Raw genomic sequence first — 17,950 nt, 5'->3', positions numbered from 1 at the left:
CCCGTGGCCTGGGGCCCAGGGCCTCTACCTGAGGATGCTTCAGCCAGGGAGGGGTCCAGGACCAGAAAGCTTCAGAGGGGACCTCAGCGCTCAGCTGAGTTTGTAAACCTCTGGGGAGTCACTCCCTGAATCACTTCCCAAACGTCAGTGTGCATTCAGGGATCAGGTTAAAATGCAGCTTCTGATCAGAGGTGGGGCCTGAGACTCTGTATTTCCACACGTGCCCAGGTGGTACTGATGCTGCTGGTTGGTCCCTGAAGCAGCTGAGGAGCAAAGGGGCTAAGGCCCGGGGTGGGAACCCAGCAGAGCACAACTGATGGTCTAAGAGTCTTCTTTCTGCAGAAAAAGTGCCCCTAGAGAACCCAAACCAGCTGATGTCCAAGCTGGAAGGTGCAGTAGCTGACGCGTATTGTGTGGTTATGGCTCAGGTCCTCACCATAACCCCACAGGGAGGTGTTATTCTTACCCATGCTTTACAGATGAGAAGACTGAGGATCAGTGAGGGTAAGTACTCTGCTTCCTAGTTGCATGGCTGGTACACGCAGAGCTGGGATTCGGGTCTATCTGACCCCAGGGTCCCAGCTTTCGCTACTAGGTAGCCTGCCTTCCTGCATCTACTCCAACGCCCTCATCATACTAATGGAGCCCAGAGGGCAATGACCTGCCCAAGGTCTCGGCCTGCAGTGACCCCTCTTTGGGTTCCTGCATCTGCTTTGCAGCCTATGACCTGCTCCATCAGTCTTGAAGACAATGGTGATAGGAACAGCATCAAAATCTCCCTGAGACACCAGCAAGGGAGCTGGGAGAGAGAAGGGGAATTTGTTCCCTTAGCCCAAATTGTACGGGTGACTCCCCGATGCCTTAGAGGTAACTTTGGGGACAAACTGGAGCCCCAGTACGCAGAGGCAAGGAGCTCGTGCAACTTGCAGTGGCCCAGCTAAAACTACAAGTGGGCTCTCGGGTTGACTCTGGACAGACGTGGGAGCCAGGATGCAGCGTTAACTGCAGAAGCGGCAGGCAGGAGCTTCGTCTCCAAGCAGCCCAGAGAGGGTCAGCCTTCTCCCCAAGGTCCTTGGCCCCCACGGAGGACAGAGGGACCCAAGACACAGCAGCCGCATGGACACATCCTTCGTTACCCCACACCCCCAACGCTCCACGTCCTTAGAGGAAGCCCCACCCTGGGGGTGCCCAGAGGGGAGAGAAGGGGAGGGGGGGCTTGGCTTTTTTTGTCCTTCTCTGACCTTCTCTGTCCTTCTGCCTGGGGGCTGCAGGGATCTCATTTCTGAAAAGGCTGTTTTCCCGTTAGGGACAGCATCCAGGACATAAGCGGCAACGAGTCAGGGGGCCCCTCTGTCCAGATAGCACAGATGCAGGCAGAGCAGGTGCCCCGCCCTTGTGCTTGTCTTCAGATGCCCTTGGCCGACGTTTTCTAATCTACAGAGCTTGGAGCCCCATGGAGAAGAAACTGTCATTTTCAACAGAATGATGTGATGAGCACAGGTGAACTTTTTTTTTTTTTTTTTTTTTGCGGTACGCGGGCCTCTCACTGTCGTGGCCTCTCCCGTTGCGGAGCACAGGCTCCAGATGCGCAGGCTCAGCGGCCATGGCTCACGGGCCCAGCCGCTCCGCGGCATGTGGGATCCTCCCAGACCTGGGCACGAACCCGTGTCCCCTGCATCGGCAGGCGGACTCTCAACCACTGTGCCACCAGGGAAGCCCACAAGTGAACGTTTTTAATGGGATAAGCAGGGCCTGGGCGTCTGGAGATGAGACTTTGTGCCAGAAAGGATTAACCTTGCCTGAGAGAGTTCTGACCTTTGCCCCCCACTCCTGGGGGGTCACCTGCAAGCCCTCAGAATGTCCTCCTTGATAAGAGTAACTTTGTTCACCTGGGGCCCTGGGCCACCCCAGATGGTCAATGCTGACAATGTGATTTATGGGGAGGCCTTGGGCCACACAGAATCCACCAGCTCTCTGGAGGGGCTGGAGATCAAGGTCAGCCATAGGCTGTCCGCCATGTGCATGTGGCTGGCCCCCAATAAAAACCCTGGACTCCAAGGCACAGGTGAGCTTCCCTGGTTGGCAATGCACTTGTCACATGCAGTTGCTGGGAGAAATCAGCACTGTCCCCACGACTCCACTAGGAGAGGACACCCAGAAGCCCCATGCCTGGTCTCTCCCAGACCTGTCCCATGTATCTGTTGCCTTTGTTGGTTTCAGTCTGTATCCTTTCACTGTAATAAATCGTCACCGTGAGTACAGCGGCTTTTCTGAATTCTGTGAGTCCTTCCAGTGAATCACTGAAGCTGAGGGTGGTCTTGGGGACCTCAAGCCAGCTGACACCGTGTTTTCTTGTGCTGGACAGCCTGGGTGGGGCACAACCTCTTTCTGGGCCTCAGTGTTCCCTCCAGAAACAAACGGGATTCTAATCCCAGCCCCCTCATTATCCCAGACAGGCAAAGGAAATGCTCTGAATATGTCGAGGGAAGAAGATAGCAGTTTTTCTCGGCAGAGGTCTGTCAGAACGCAGGGAAGTGGACTAGAGGGCCGTCCAATAACCCGAAACATCAAACAGACCACCACATCCACAGATGAACCGTCACTGACGCACAGAAATGTGGACATGCGTGGGTGCTTATACTGGTAGGGCCACAAAGCTGAGTAGACCCAGGTGGGCAGGATGGGGGCCCTGTATGGATGCACACAGCCACAAGCCTGCCATGCTCTCTGCCACGAGGATGAGACGGGTGAGCTACCACGAACCCTTATCTTCAAAGCGTGAATGAGCATCTCTTCTAGGACACGCACTGTGCTGGTCACTTTATAGTTGGCTGTCCAACGTGGCAGCTGCTGGCCCCATGTGGCTGTTTAAACTTCATTAAAATGAAATAAAAATGAAAATTCAATTCCTCAGTCGTGCTAGTCACATTCCATGTGTTCTACAGACAGACACGTGGCTCGTGGCTACCATACCGGAGGGTGCTGCTAGGGATCATTTCTGTCGCTGCAGGAAGTTCTGCTGGGTAGCTCTGCCTGACAGCACAGATCCCAGGACTCTATGGCTCCAAACTCACGTTCTTTTCGTGTTTTCCCTTTTATCCCCATCACAGCCCTTGGAGAAACACAGGGCAGGCAACGCCATCCATCACAGAGTGGGGAAGCGGGGCTCCCAGCAGGGAGTTCTAGCAGAAGCTCCAGCTAGGAGTCAGGACCCTCAGGGTCTGCGCTGGGCCCTTCCACCAACCCATGTATGCCCTTGGGAAGTCCTTTCCCCACTCCGGGCCTCAGTTTCCACACCTGCCTAAGGAAGGGGTCAGCTGAGTTGGTGGCTGTCACAGGGCACCCTCTTCCATCTATTTCATTATCAGTCATCCACAAAAGATTCAGATACAACAAAAGCTTCTGTTGTTTCAAATCTGAAAACCATGGGAGGTCTCACAGTCCCCTGTGTCGTCCTGCCCTTTTAGACTTCCCTGTGGTCCCCTGGACCTGAGTGTCCAGCACAGCCCCTGCCCCAACCCGGCCCCCGCCCAGCCCCACTCCTCTCTGACCTGCAACACGGGGCTCTCCTCAAAGTTGTAGGCACTGGGCCGGCCCTCCAGGGTGGAGAAGGCCACGTTGCCCCCGCTCAACGGGGAGATGTCGCTGAACTCGGAGGTGCAGAAGGCCATGCGCTCGTCCTCGCCGAGGCGCAGGTACTGGCCCTCGGGCTTGCCGTAGGTCGTCTGGCAGGAGGCGCTGTAGTACTGGTAGGGCTCCCAGGGACTGCCGGCCCGGGTGCGCTTGTAGATGGCGAAGCTCTCAGGGCGGCTGGTGTGGAACTTCAGCCGCACGTAGGTGATCTCGTAAGCTTTCCCTGCAGTGGGAAGACGTGGACCCATTTTACAGAAGGGAAGGGAGCGTCAGAATCCTGGTCCAGGGAGAGCAGAACGGCTGTGCTGCGTATACTATCTTGGATGGATCGTTAGAGGCTGCCTGGAGCACCGTGCTGGGTGTGCCATGATTAATTAGTGATGCCTGTCAAGGACACAGGAGAGGACAATGCTGGCATGCTTCCCAAGTACTTGCCATCCCTTAACTAGGCCCGTTTGTCTCCCTGCACAGAAATCTGCAGAGTAACACCCCTGACAGGCAGCCATCTCTTTCTGCTCAACTATCTCCAGCAATGGGATGTTGCCACATCCTGAAGAAGCCTGCTCTACCATTAGAAAGTCATTTCTTTTACTACACTCCAAAAAACCAAACCTTCCACCTGTGCCTTTTGGTCTCATTCCCTCCCAGTGATTTTAGACCCCTGGAGTCTGGAGACATGCCTGTTTCAAGCTCCCCCCCCGCAATCCTAACACAATCCCCCCTGAACTCCTCTCTTTCTCCTGCTTCCATTTAACTTCTGTTTGATCCAAAGTTCTTAAGAGAAGTCTGTATCTGTTGGCCCCATGGTCTCATCTCCCAATTTAACCCTCAGTCCACTGTAGTGCAGCTTCTCTGGGTCACTCGACAGAAACTGCTCTTGCAACCAAGAGCCCCTTGTGGTCACAGCCAGGGGACCACGCCTTGCCTTACTTCCTGGGCCATGGATCATCGCTGTTACTTGGAAGCCCCCTCCCCAGGCCTCTGTGCAGCCCACACTCCTGGCCCTGCCTCCTGGGTCTTGCTCCTGGGTTGCTCCTTCCAGCCCACCCTGGGTCCCCTCCTCGGCCCCCTCTGCTCAATCCCCCCCCTCCCAGTGGCCTCTCCATCGGCTTTAGTCCTGCTCCCCTCCCCCACCCTGCTGACGTCAAGGTGTGGGATCTTCAGGCCCCACCCTGCCCTCCTCTCTGCCCAGCTGCCACCTTTATGCCGCAGGAGCGCTCACAATGGCTCCAGATCCACCACAGTTACTCAGAGCTGGGAGGCTGGGATGGGAAGGGGCATGCGGCTGGGGAGCAGGGCGGGTGGGGAGGACAGCCGCCTACATCCTCACCTGCCCCGACAGGTGTCAGCAAGCAACGCCTAAGAGCAGAAAAACCGATGGACTAATGAACGAATGAATGACCAAGAGAGGGCGCCCTCCCATTCCCCAGAGCAGCACCGAACTTCTCTCCACCCTTTTCCCACATCTGCTTTCTTCCCTCTGGCTGTTCTGCCCTGGTCCCAGATACCCCAGGAGGCCTTTCCCGCTGCTGCCACCTCTGTCACTGTCCACAGTCTCCCTTACGCACTAAGGAGAAGTCACTTCAATCCTCTGTTTAAACATCTCGGCCCAAAGTGAGAGCTAAATCTATAAAACTCTTACAAGAAAATATAGGAGTAAATCTTCATGACCTGGGTTAGGCAAAGCCTTCTTAGATGTGACACCAAAAGCACAGCTGACAAAGGAAAAAAAACAGATGAATTGAACGTCATCAAAATCAAAAAATTTGTCCTTCTAAAGACACCACTGAGAAAAATGAAAAGCCAACCCACAGAATAGGAGAAAATATTTGCAAAGCATTAAATCTGTTAAGGGATTTATCTAGAATATTTAAAGAATTCTTACAACTCAAAAATAAAAAGACAGATAACCCGGGAACTCCCTGGAGGTCCAGTGGTTAAGACTCCACGCTTTCACTGCAGGGGGCACGGGTTCGATCCCTGGTCGGGGAACTAAGATCTCGCAAGCTGTGCAGCGCAGCCAAAAAAAAAAAAAAAAAAAACCACAGATAACCCAATTTAAAAATGGAAAACAGAAAAAAGGATCTACCAGGCATTTCTCCAAAAAAGATATATCAATGGTCAATGAGCACATGAGAAGATGCCCAACATCATTAGCCAGACCAAAGCCACAATGAGATACCACTTCACTCCCTTAAGATGGATAAAATAAAAGAGACAGACAAAAATAAGTGTTGGCAAGGAGGTGGAGAAATCGGAAGCCTCGTACACAGCTGGTGAAGATGTAAAACGGTGCAGTTGCTTTGGAAAGCAGTCTGGTGGTTTCTCAAAATGTTAAACACAGAGTTACCACATGACTCAGCAATCTCACTCCTAGGCGTGTACCCAAGCGAAATGAAAACATACGTCCTCACAAAAACCTGTACACCAATGTTCAGAGCAGCAGTACTCATAAAATGCAAAGAATGGAAACAACTCAAATGTTCATCAACAGATAAATGAATAAATAAAACGTGGTATATCATACAAAGGAATATTATTTGGCAAGAAAAAGGAATAAAGTACTGACACATGCTACAATGTGGATGAACCTTGAAAATATTGTGATAAATAAAAGAAGCTAATCCCAAAGACTATATAATGTATGATTTCACCTATATTAAATGTCCTGAATAGGCAAATCCAGAAAGACAGAAAGTAGATTCGTGGTTTTCAGGGCCTGGGGTGTTGGGTGAACGCTTGGCAGGGGGAGGTGACTGCTAATGGGCACAGGGTTTCTTTGGAGATGATAAAAATGTTCAAAAATGGATTGTGGTGATGGGTATACAATTCTATGAATAATACTAAAAAGCACTGAATTGTATGCTTGAATCGGGTGAATTGTACAGTAAATTATATCTCCATAAAGCTGTTACATATATTTTTAAAAATTGGTCCTCACATCCATTAGGATGGCTATTATTTTTTAAAAAAACAGATAACAGGGGCTTCCCTGGTGGTCCAGTGGTTAAGACTCCACGCTCCCAATGCAGGGGGCCCGGGTTCAATCCGTGGTCGAGGAACTAGATCCCACATGCATGCCGCGACTAAGATGCGGCACAGCCAAAATAAATAAATTAAATAAATAAATAAATATATTTTAAAAAATCAGATAACAATGACAAGCATTGGTGAGGGTGTGGAAAAGTTGGAACCCTTGTGCACCGCTAGTAGGAGTGTAAAATGGTGCATTTGCTTTGGAAAACAGTTTGGCGGTTCCACAAAAAATTAAAAATAGACTTACCATATGATCCAGCAATTCCACTACTGAGTATAGACCCCAGAGTACTGAAAGCAGGGTCTTGAAGAGATATTTGGACACACATGTTCATAGCAGCATTACACACAATAGCCAAGACGTAGAAGCAACCCATGTGTCCATCAACAGATGACGAATAAACAAAATGTGGTCCAGGGACTTCCCTGGCGGTGCAGTGGTTAGGAATCCGCCTGCCAATGCAGGGGACACGGGTTCAAGCCCTGGTCCAGGAAGATCCCACATGGCGTGGAGCAACTAAGCCCGCGAGCCACAACTACTGAGCCCTCGTGCCACAACTAAAGAAAGCCCACGCGCAGCAACGAAGACCCAACGCAGCCAAAAATAAATAAATTAATTAAAAAACAAAATGTGGTCCATGCACCCAGTGAAATAGTATTCAGCCTTAAAAAGGAAGGAAATTCTGACACATGCTACAACATGCATGAACCCTGAGGACATGATGTGAAGCAAATTAGGCCAGTCATCAAAAGACAAACACTATATGATTCCACCTATATGAAGCCCCTAGAGGAGTGGAATATATAGAGACAGAAAGTAGAATGGTGGGTGAGGGGAGAGAGTAACAGTATTTAATGGGGACAGAATTTCAGTTTAGGAAGATGAAAAAATTCTGTGGGTGGATGGTGGTGAATATACAACAATAATACAACAATGTGAATATACTTAATACCAGTGAACTGCACACTTAAAAATGGTTAAGGTAATAAATTTTATGTTATGTGTCTTTTACCACAATAAAAGAAAAAACTGCGGCAAAAGCATACATATTGGCCCCTTGGGAATGCAGTGTAGTGACACAGATGCAGGGCCATAAAAATATTCCTGGCCTTTGGTGAAAAAAAAAAAAAATCCCACTTCTGGGAATTCGAACAAGGCATGGAACCTAAATCAAGAAGTTCATCAAGGAATTTTTTTATAATAGGGAAAAAAGTGGAACCATAAGGATTCAATAAATTGTAGGGATAAACTCACAGGATGATTGAAACCACGGAAACAGCTGACAGTGAGTTTATACTACATGGGAAAGTGAAAACGTTGAATGAAAAACAAAAGACAAACGACCTTACGTTTAGAATCGTCAGATAATATTTAAAAATCCCTAAAGAACAAGCAGAAAAGAAAGACATCGAATGCATAAGCATGACTGTCCTCAGGGCAGAGGACTCAGTGACTTTTCTTCCCTTTTCAAGTGTTCTACATTTTCCCAAGTTTTTCTCATGAAGTTTGTTCTAATTTAAAAACTGGAGAAAACACAAATTAAAAAAAAATTTAAAAAGCAACCGCCTTGCCATGTTCTGTTTTAAGATGTTTTTCAAAGTTACATTGCAGCACAGTCTGGCACTGTCACTCCAAAAGCCCCTTCAAAGAAAGCATGTGTTGCCAACGGAGCCAGTGTATGGGGCGGCCGCTTCTGTTCTGAGCAGGCGTCAGACCTCGGAACCAGGTGAGGACTTGCCCCAGGTGCGCGTTCACGAAAGGATGCTGTGTGGAGGTCGCCGTGGGTCCACAGGCCCAGATTCCTCTGTAAACATCTAGCAGCCAGACACCTCTCAGGAGGGGAACTTGGAGCCACTTAAAAGGTAGCTGGCAGCTAGAAGCGTGATTGGAAAAAGGCAGCCACCGGGATTTCATGCAAATGAGCAACACCGCACACTAGGAAACATCCCGGCTTTTCCCTTTCCTTGCCAAGGCAGGTGCGAGAAGATGCAGGTACGTCACAGAGGTGCGGCAGGGACTTTCTGTTACAAGAGTTAACAGAAGGGCCAAGAGTTAATTAGAAGGGCTAAGAAAGCAACTTAATCCCTGCTTTGCGATGAAAAGGTTTCTGCCAAAGGCAACCCGAAGGCTGGGGAAGGAACTGGCCCTGAGATCTTCTGAACAGTGACAAGAATTAAATTTGCAGCCTCAACCCAGACCCTTGCAAGCTCCAGGGGCCAATGAAGCTTCAGGGTGATTGAGACAGGTGTGCTCCCATCAAAAAAGCTGGGCCAAAATGTCATCCCCACCTGTTAACTGCGGAGTGACACTGCTTGGGACCACATGGATCTCAACTCCCAGCCACCCAATATGCTGTTCCCTCTGCCTGAAACGCTGTTCCCTCCGCTCCTCACCTGGCTGGCTTCCGTGCATCCCTGCTCATTCCACTGGTTTAGCAGACTGATCAAATGCCCCAGCCTGAGTCCTGTGTGGAACACCTTTCTCCCGCCTTCCCTGATGGCTACTCAACCCTGGAGCTGTGGGTATGGGTGCCTCACTGGTGCTCCCCAGCTGCCCTGAGCCTCTTCACCCTGTTCTGTAAAGACCTGCTCATCCCTCCCACTAGTCTGTGCCCTCCTTGGGACGGGGCAGTGAATCCTCAGAGCTGAGCACAGTGCCAGGTACACAGTATGCGCTCCATAAATGCTTGCCAGATGAAGCATGATTTGTACCTTTAAGGAGGTTATAATCCAGTGAACAAGTTGAGACAGGCAGGCCTGACAACATGACTGAGGCTGTCACAGTGTTCTGCCAATCACGACCCTCCGAATGAGTCTGTTGAACAACAGCCAGCATTTAGTGAGCACCTACTATGTGCCAGGCACCTTGTTAAGTGCTCTATGCACACTCTATCTCAGAGACCCCCAAACAGTTCCATAACCGTGCACATCTTACTAACAAGGAACCCGAGGTTCAGGCAGGAGAAAGGGTCTCGCACAAGGTCACGCAGAAAACAGCTGAGTCTCTGCTCAACTACAGGCTTGTCTGCCCCCAGGTTGCCGAACCAGCCACCCCTCCATTCAATGCTCAGAGAGAAAGGACTGCCCAGGAAGGAGGTGCCAGTGCCCATGAAAACTGCAGAGGTCGCCCAAGCCAGCACCAGGAACACCAAGCCATGTCCTCTCCAGCCAGCTGGGATGTAAAGCCCAACAGGAATGACACCAGGGCGGCCATAAAAGCAGGCTGGCCCACATCCGGCACCGACCGAGCAGAACGAGCTCCGAAGGAGAGGCTTATTTTGGGAAAATGGAAACAAAACAAAGCCCTTTAATTGGAGCCATCTGGGGAGCAGTGGCCTGGGGATGGGGCTGGAGGGGACAGGGTGGGGAGCTGAGCGGAAATGCGTGGGCGAGGCTGCCCTGCCCACTGTGGGCATGAGAACCAGGTGGGGAGAGCCGCTCCCAGCCTGCAGGAGGCATCACAGCAGGGCTCCTCCGCCCTAGCATCTGGCCATCCACTGTTCTCGTCTTCCTCTCCCATCCTAGCTCTTGGCAATTTGGGGCTCGCTGAATCCCTGTGAAGAGCTGGGGAATCCCTGTGACCACAGTGCCAGACACCATGAGAGCCTGGCTGAATCAGAGCTAGGCCCACGACAGTTCCCTCAACTTTGGGCCAAGAGTCTAAACCCCAAATATGGATATCAAGATTGTCAAGCCTATTGTCTAACCTGGGGAGAGTGAACAGATTTCATCTGATTATTGCCTAGGGCTTTGTGTTAAGAAGGATTCTGAGGTCCAGTCTGAATGGAGCCATGACTGAAATGTACAAACTACAAGTCTGCAAAGAGAGGTGTCAGGGCATTTAAGACCATTGCAATCAATCAGGGAACAGATGAGGGGTTGAGTGGGAATGATGGAGAGGAAGGCAAAGACAAGGAACATTCCAGAGAATGATCTAGTGATCTGGCGAATGCTGAAGTCAAAGGATGAGGAGGGAAGAACTGCAGCGGATTCCTGAGTTCCTTGCTTTGGTGCATGGAGAGACGAGGGGGAAGGAAGAAGGATGCCTTTACTTTTTAATTTTAAATATATATATATAACATAAAATTTACCATCTTAATCATTTTTAAGCACATGGATCACTGGTATTAAGCGCACACACTGTTGTACAACCGTGGCCACCATCCATCTTCAGAACTTTTTCATCTTCCCAAACTGAAGCTCCATACCCATTAAGCACTCACTTCCCATTCTTTCCTCCCCCAGCCCCTGGCAAGCACCATTCTGCCTTCTGTCTCTATGAATGTGACTCGTTTAGGGACTCATATGAGTGGAATCATAGAGTGTTTGTCCTGTGTCTGGCTTATCTCACTGAGCATAATGTCTTCGAGGTTCATCCACGTAGCAGCACGTGTCAGAATCTCCTTCCTTTTGAAGGCTGAAAAATATTCCATTGTATGGCTGTGCCACACGTTGCTTATTCATTCATCAGTGGACACTTGGGTTGCTTCCACTCTTCAGTTATTGTGAATAATGCTGCTATGAATATGGTTTACATGGTGCACCTTTACTTTTGGACCCTAAGTTTGGGGCCCATGTGTGACATTCAACGGTCGGCTTTCAGGAGGATGCTTGAATGACCTGGTCAAGGGCTCAGGTGGGAGACTGGGCTGGAGGTGCAGGTGGAGCCCCAAATGTCGACCATGATCCCAACAGGCAAAGCCAGGGGCATGAGATGGGGAGAAGGCACAGCTGGTGGCAGGGCTGGCGGGGAGATGAGAGAGAGCAGGGGAAGGGAGGCAGGTGAAGCGGCTGGAGCCCTGGGGTGCCCAGGTGCGGGGCAGGGCCAGGAGGAAGGGCGGAGCCACAGCTTAAGAGTCTGGGATGGATCTGGAAGGCTGGGGAGTTATTCATTCATGCGTTCATCCACTCATTCCTTGTTTCCAGGGAGGAAATACAGTGTAGCCATGATGTGCTGGGGTTCACATCCCCGCTCCACTGCTTAGCAGCTCTGTTGCCTTGGGCAAAAGACCTAACCTCCCTCCAGTGAAATGGGCAAGTGTCTTGAACACAGTGACTCCATTTCCCCATTTGCAAAATGGGCATCACAATAAAAGGGCTTCATGAGTAAATGCCTGCAAAGCACTTACCACAGTCCCCGGCACACGCATGACTAAATGCTGTCATTCCATCCATCCACCCAACCAACAGCACCACTATGCCGGGGGCCCTGCACTGGGCGCTGGGGTGCAGCTGTGAAAACAGGCATTCCCTCTGTAGCCTGGAGCCAGTGATGGACACAAACAAACAAAAACCTCACGCCTACGATCTAGACTGTGACGGGGGAAGGGTGAGGGGCTGCAAAAGCATACAGGCAGGCTCTCTGCCCAATCCTGGGGGCTGAGGGTTTCCTGTAGGAGGTGACCTCAAAGCCTAGTGGTGCAGCTAGCGGCCTGTCCGCTGTTGCATCCCCAGGGCTTGGTACAGGGACTGGCACGCGGTAGGCACTAGGCTGTTCTGTTTATGAATGAGATACGGGTTATCCAGGAGAAGGTGGGAACAGGAAGTTTTGCCGGGCAGATGCAACAGCAAAGGCAAAGACCAGGAGGACAGAGGCAGTCTCAGCCCATCCTCAGCCCTGCTGAAGCGCAGCTGGTGCAGCCAGAGCGGGAGGGGAGGGAGGGGAGATCTGGAGGCCGCCTGCATCCTTCCTGGGCTTTGGGACTTCCCACTCCTGCAACGGCTGGGTCCATCCTGAGCCCAGATGGGGGCGAGGCCAGCCAGGGCCAGCTGGGCCCAGGGCCATGGGGGGCTGCTTCTGCGGTAGAGGCTAATCAGGGCCGCTGCCTTGACTCCTGACCTGACTGGGGCCCGGCATTCCAGCCAGAACCCCCAGGGAGAAGGAAGGAGGACTTGGCGCCCCGGCACTGGCCTCGTCCAATGCAAACATGGCCGCCCACTCGACAGGAAGACGCAGTAGAGTCAAAGCTCAGGAGACCCAGCCGGCGTCGGGCTCCACCGGGCCCGGCAGGTCCTTCTGACGTCCAGCTCCCACTGGGCCAGGCCCCGCTGTCCTCTTGTCCCCTCCACTCCGGTCATCCAGGCCGTGCAGGTCCAAGAACACAAAGAGCGGCCTCCTGGCTCTCCTTGGCCTGGGATGCCTTCCTCTCTTTTGTCAACTCCCACCACCCTTCACATCTCCAAGAGGCCCGCTCACCCCGGGTGTGTCCCCTGAGCATAAATCTTCATCCACATCGTTCCCGGGGCCCAGCTCGTCTTCTGGCGCCATGAAGATGGAGCAGATGCCGAAGGAATGCAGGGAGAACTGGCCCTGCACACGGGCAGCCCCCAGCCGGGATCTGAGGCTGGAGAAATCTTCCCCTCGCTCAGGGGCTCAGAACTCACCTGCTCAGGGACTTAATGGTCTTTCCAGTAGCTTCTCAGGAATGCAAGAAAGTGTACAAGCAAGAAGGGAGACTCCCCTGAGGCCAACCGAAAGCTGAGGCACAACCTGGACGTTTATCATCCCCAAACGCAGTGCACCGCGGGGAGGGTCCCAGGGTCTGCGGTCGGACCCTAGGCACTGATTTCCTCCTCAGAGCCTCAGTTTCCCTGTCTATAAAAGAACAAACGGGGACTTCCCTGGTGGTCCAGTGGTTAAGACTCCACGCTCCCAATGCAGGGGGCACGGATTCAATCCCTGGTCGTGGAACTAAGATTCCACATGCCGCACGGCGTGGTCAAAGAAAAAGAACAAACGGTGCTGGGATGGGGTGCTGACTTATTGGGGTCCCTAGCATGTGGTGAGGGCCTCCTGAATACTGTGTTACCCCTGATGACCATCCACCTCCCACACACCCACTACAAGGCTCCAGCCTGCTCACTTCCCATGGCCTCCGTGGAGGGCTGGGAGCCACCAGACCCCGCTGCTGCCTTTCATCCCAGACAGGAAGGCTCAGCTTAGCGACAGGACTCAGGGATTTGGAACAGATGTCTGCGAGCTCGCAGGGGGCTGGGAAAGCAGCGACCTCCATCCAGGGCTGACCGGCCGCCTGTCCCTCCCCCGGCCTCACCCCACTCCCTCCAGGAGACCGGGGCCAGAGCCGCTGCCCACTCCTCCCTCCAATGAGGTCAAGGAGAGAGGGGGCAGAGCCAGCAGAGGTGGCCTGAGGGCTAGGAGAGGCTCCCCCGCCCACCTTGACTGAGGACCCACCCGGCCCCCACCGGGAATACCCTGATGATCACCTCTTCCTCCCCTGATACTATGCGACCTGTGGCTCAGCGTGGAGAAAACCAAATTTGAACAGAACCAAACATGGGCCACGTCTGTCTGGGGCTGCTGTGGGTGCCCAGAACCCCTCCTGCATAAATGGGATCAGGGTCAGGATGTCTTTTGGGAGCAAGCTGGGAGAACATTTCTCAATCCCTTTGGAAGAGGCCACCCCAAGAAGAACCTCAGCCTGAGCCGCTCTCAGCAGAGTCCTGTTGGTCACACACAAGGACTGTCCCAGCTCCTGTAAGCGCTTGGCCTACCTGAGCTCACAGGACCTGCACACTGCCCGAGAGGTGGCAACTCTCACCCCATTTCACAGGGAGGAAACCGAGGCACAGGGAGGGGGTGGCGTCTGCCCAGTGAGTGGCTGTGCTGGGCTTGAGTGTAAAGCCCCTTCTGTGGCCTGAGGCAGACAAAAGAGAGACCTGAGCTGGGCCCGGGGCACAGGACGGAGGAGGTGGGGGCCTCCTTCCTTCATTCACTGTACAGACCCTTCCAGAGCCCCTCCCACATGCCTGGTGTTGCACAACACGATGGGAAGAACGATGGTGTGTGTCTGTGTGTGTGTGTGTGTGTGTGTGTGGCGTAGGGCCTGGCACACACCAAGTGTAAACGGGAACTGCCCCAAATCCAAACACGTAGACCCTCCCCCGCCCGCTCCTGCCTCGTCTGTGCCTGGCCTGAGCCCCTCATCTGACCCAGGTTCCACCCACACAAGCAACACATCAGCCAATCCCGCATCCTCTGTCATGGAACAAACTGTCTCCCACAGACCCCATCCTATCCCAGATTCCTTCCCCTGTGGCCTTGGGGTCCTGCCAGGCCAGTCTAGCCAGCTCCCCCAACCTCTCTCCCCCCACTGGTTTCCTGTCGCACGCCTGGGTAGAGAGACCCGTCCCATCCCATCCCTCCCATCCCATCGACAAGCCCCACCTGGAGAGCCCGACAGGTCAATGGGTGGTAACAAGGCCTCAGAGCAACCGAGCTTCTTGGGGAGGCAGTGGGTACCAGCCTGCTTTTCTGAGAAGGCTCGGTGTCCCCCCTACCACTTCAGTGCCATTCCCCAGCCCTCCCCAAGGCACTGTCACCCAGAGCTAGGAAAAGCCAACTCCACTGATGGGTGGAATTCACGTCAAGAAGTTTATGCTCTGATCTTGGATACACACGGATGTCAGTATCATTTAGCAGCTGTGTGTCTTTGGGCAAAAGACTTAACCTCTCTGAACCTCAATTTTCTCATCTGAAAAATGGGGATACATTCCCATAATTCCTTATCGAAACCGTTTGGCTCCGGATGTGGTTTAGCATTCAGAACTCTTCAGACTTTAGAGAGATGATGCAGTCCTTATGCCATGCATTGTGTTAACACCTCCAGCCGGGTCTGGGGCTAACAGCCATGTTCAAACATCTCAGGAACAGAATGTATGACTATTCACTCCAGGATCAACAAGGTCTGTAAGTAGCCTCAGGTCAGGTTTAGCAGCCGAAATGAGTTATAAAAGTACTTTGAGGGGCTTCCCCACTGGTCCAGCGGTTAAGACTCCATGCTCCCAGTGCGGGGGGCCTGGGTTCGATCCCTGGTCAGGGAACTAGATCCAGCATGCACGCCTCAACTAAGAGCCCTTGTGCCACAGCTAAGACTCAGCGCAGCCAAATAAATATAAAAAAAAATACTTTGAGTTTTCAGAGCTTTGGGAGATTTTGAACCCACAGATAATGGAGTGTGGACCAATGGAAACACTCCCTCCCTGAAAGGGCTACGGAGCCAGGGGTCGGGGGGGAGGTGGTTATTCCCATTCCCTGAAATGGGGGAGGTGCCATGAGTGAAGTGCTGGGTCCAGACTCGGGATTGTGATTCCCGGGGACCTAAGGGCTCTTGCACCATGGCGTGGGGTTGGGTGGAGAGGCTTGGGCACAGCAGAGAGGCCATGCCATCCGGTCCTGTTACCCAACAGCCAGGTGAAACTTGGCTCCTGCCCTGAGGGCAACCTTCTCGGTGATGAACACACTGGCTCTGTCCCCAAGATCACCCCCAGGGACGGCACACAGCCTCAGGGATTCACTGAACCCCAGAAGTCAATCAGATGCCCCAAGATTAGGAGCCCCTGCCCCAGAGAGCCGACTAGTTCACCCCCTGGTGGGTCACCTCCCTTCTTTGCCCACAACAGCTCTGGGTGTAGGATGGACAATCATTACAGGGCATGGTCCTCGCACCCAGATCCGCTGCTCTGTAAAGGGCTCCCAGGAGGCTTCCCACCCCTCCCAGCCCCAAGAGACACTCATCAGTCTATCCTTCCAGATAGTGGGGGGCACAGGTCCCTTTCCTGAGGCCCCCCATATCTGGATCCTACAGCTAACCCAGGGCGCGCAGCCTCGAGCCCCCGATGGTGGGCACAGGGGACGAGGTGATGGCGGTGCCCTGAGCCCGCGCTTACCCAGGTTGAGAGTGATGTTGACCGAGGTGGGGTACTGCACCCCAAAGGCCATGGACGGGCTCTGCCACCAGGTGCTGTCGTCCTGGCTGTGGAAGTCGGTGAGGTAGGAGGCGTTGTGGTGGCGCTCGGGGTCGGCGGCGTCGCAGCGCTGGCACTGCGCCCCCGCTCCCTGAGCGCCCACGTGCGGACAGAAGTCCTCGGGCGGGCGGCCGCACGTGTGGGAGGCCTCGGCTAGCCGGCCGAACGCCGCGTTCTCGAACACGGGCAGGCAGCGCTGCGGGCGCCCCGCGTCGTCGTAACACGCGCCCATGCCCGCGCCGGCCGCCCGCGGCGTCAGGAGCGCCAGACCCAGCAGGAGCGCGGCCACCGCCGCCATCGTCCAGGGCACCGACGCCCTTGCGGTCCGGCCGAGCACGCCCGGCTCCGCGCGCCCGCCTCGTCTCCCGCTCCGGTGCGCGCGGACCGCGCGCGGGGCCCCAGTACGCGCCTCCCCCGGCGGGCGGGACCCATGGCGGGAGGGAGGGACAGACGGCGGGCAGCGCCCCCCAACCTCCCGACCGCTCCGTCCCTGGGCGCTCACCCCCCCTGGTGGTCGTGCCCGGGAGTGCTCGGCTTGGGAGTCAGCCCCAGCTGCTTTGCCCTGGCTCTGCTGGGGGACCCTGGCTCTTTGACCCTCGGTGTCCTCGTCTGTAAAAAGGGATTGGTAATGATGCAGGTTCATTACCGTGCTTGTGAGGTTTCAATGGCTTTTCATGACATGGAAACTGCTCACTAGTGCCTTTCAAGTCCTGAAATAAAAGGGGGCATCAGGGTCTTTACCTGGTCTTTCCCGTTGCACGTCTCCTCCCAGCAATAAAGTCACCCTAGGGGTAGATCCTTAAGTTTCCACCGTTCCATTAACTCTGAAAAGTGCTTCTGCTGCTGGCTATTCTCTGCTCTCAAAGCAGAGATTCTAAGCTGACATTTGTGACCGAGGATACCTGGCCTCATCACAAACATCACCTCAGAGACAGACCTTCCCTCCCCCCACCCGCAGGACATAACCCCTTATATGCTCCATTCATTAAAATTAGTAAATCAAAGGAGGAAGCCAGATGCTCATATCAATAGATGCTAGAGAAAACACTTGATAAAACTTAGCAGCCCTTCCCAGAAAAACTCCAAGGAAAATAGTAATAAACTTCCTAAACACGCTCAGGACTATCTTTCAGCTGCAGCCTTTACAGCTAGGTCCTTCCCATCAGATGTCCTTGCTTGAGACTGGGAACGTAAAAGTGGGCAGAGGCCATCCTCTGCCCTTCTGTGATTTTTTTCTGGTGGCAAGTGAGGTCACAGAGGAGGAGGCTTTCTGCAGCGTGCTTCCCATTCTCCAGCTCTGTGGGGGTCGAGAGGGCTTTGTGTGGCGGTAGCAGCAGCCGTGAGCTCCTGACTCCTATTTCTGCCCCCTGGATTGCAGTTACAGAGTGAGCTCCCAGAGCCTCAGGTGGCGGCAGCTTCCCAGGTGGGTCAGTTCTGCAATGTCCTAGATGTCAGCACTTCCAGTGTCTCTCCATCCATCCCCTGAGCACTTACCTCTCTGCATTCAGTCCTTCCT

The 17,950-nt window shown here is 53.4% G+C and overlaps 1 protein-coding gene across 1 annotated transcript in view; it reads right to left on the bottom strand.

The window, feature by feature from the left end:
- Positions 1–16,754, bottom strand: part of LAMC3 (laminin subunit gamma 3) — a 60,804-nt gene extending 44,050 nt beyond the window's left edge. Inside the window, exons 1-2 of the mRNA XM_089913885.1 lie at positions 16,357–16,754; positions 3,552–3,856 (exon numbers count right to left, since the gene is read on the bottom strand). Of these exons, the coding sequence (XP_089770011.1) occupies positions 3,552–3,856; positions 16,357–16,732 (681 nt within the window). The 5' untranslated portion in view covers positions 16,733–16,754. The remainder of the gene's footprint in view (positions 1–3,551; positions 3,857–16,356) is intronic.
- Between the last annotated feature and the right edge of the window lie 1,196 nt (positions 16,755–17,950).

The sequence above is a fragment of the Delphinapterus leucas genome, chromosome 6 (assembly GCF_059928025.1).
Source record: "Delphinapterus leucas isolate spDelLeu-1000000601 "Yukka" chromosome 6, BTC_Dleu_Yukka2, whole genome shotgun sequence".
Lineage (NCBI taxonomy): Eukaryota > Metazoa > Chordata > Mammalia > Artiodactyla > Monodontidae > Delphinapterus > Delphinapterus leucas.
Note: the sequence above shows the minus strand (reverse complement) of the source record. Positions and strands in the feature narration are given on the sequence as shown.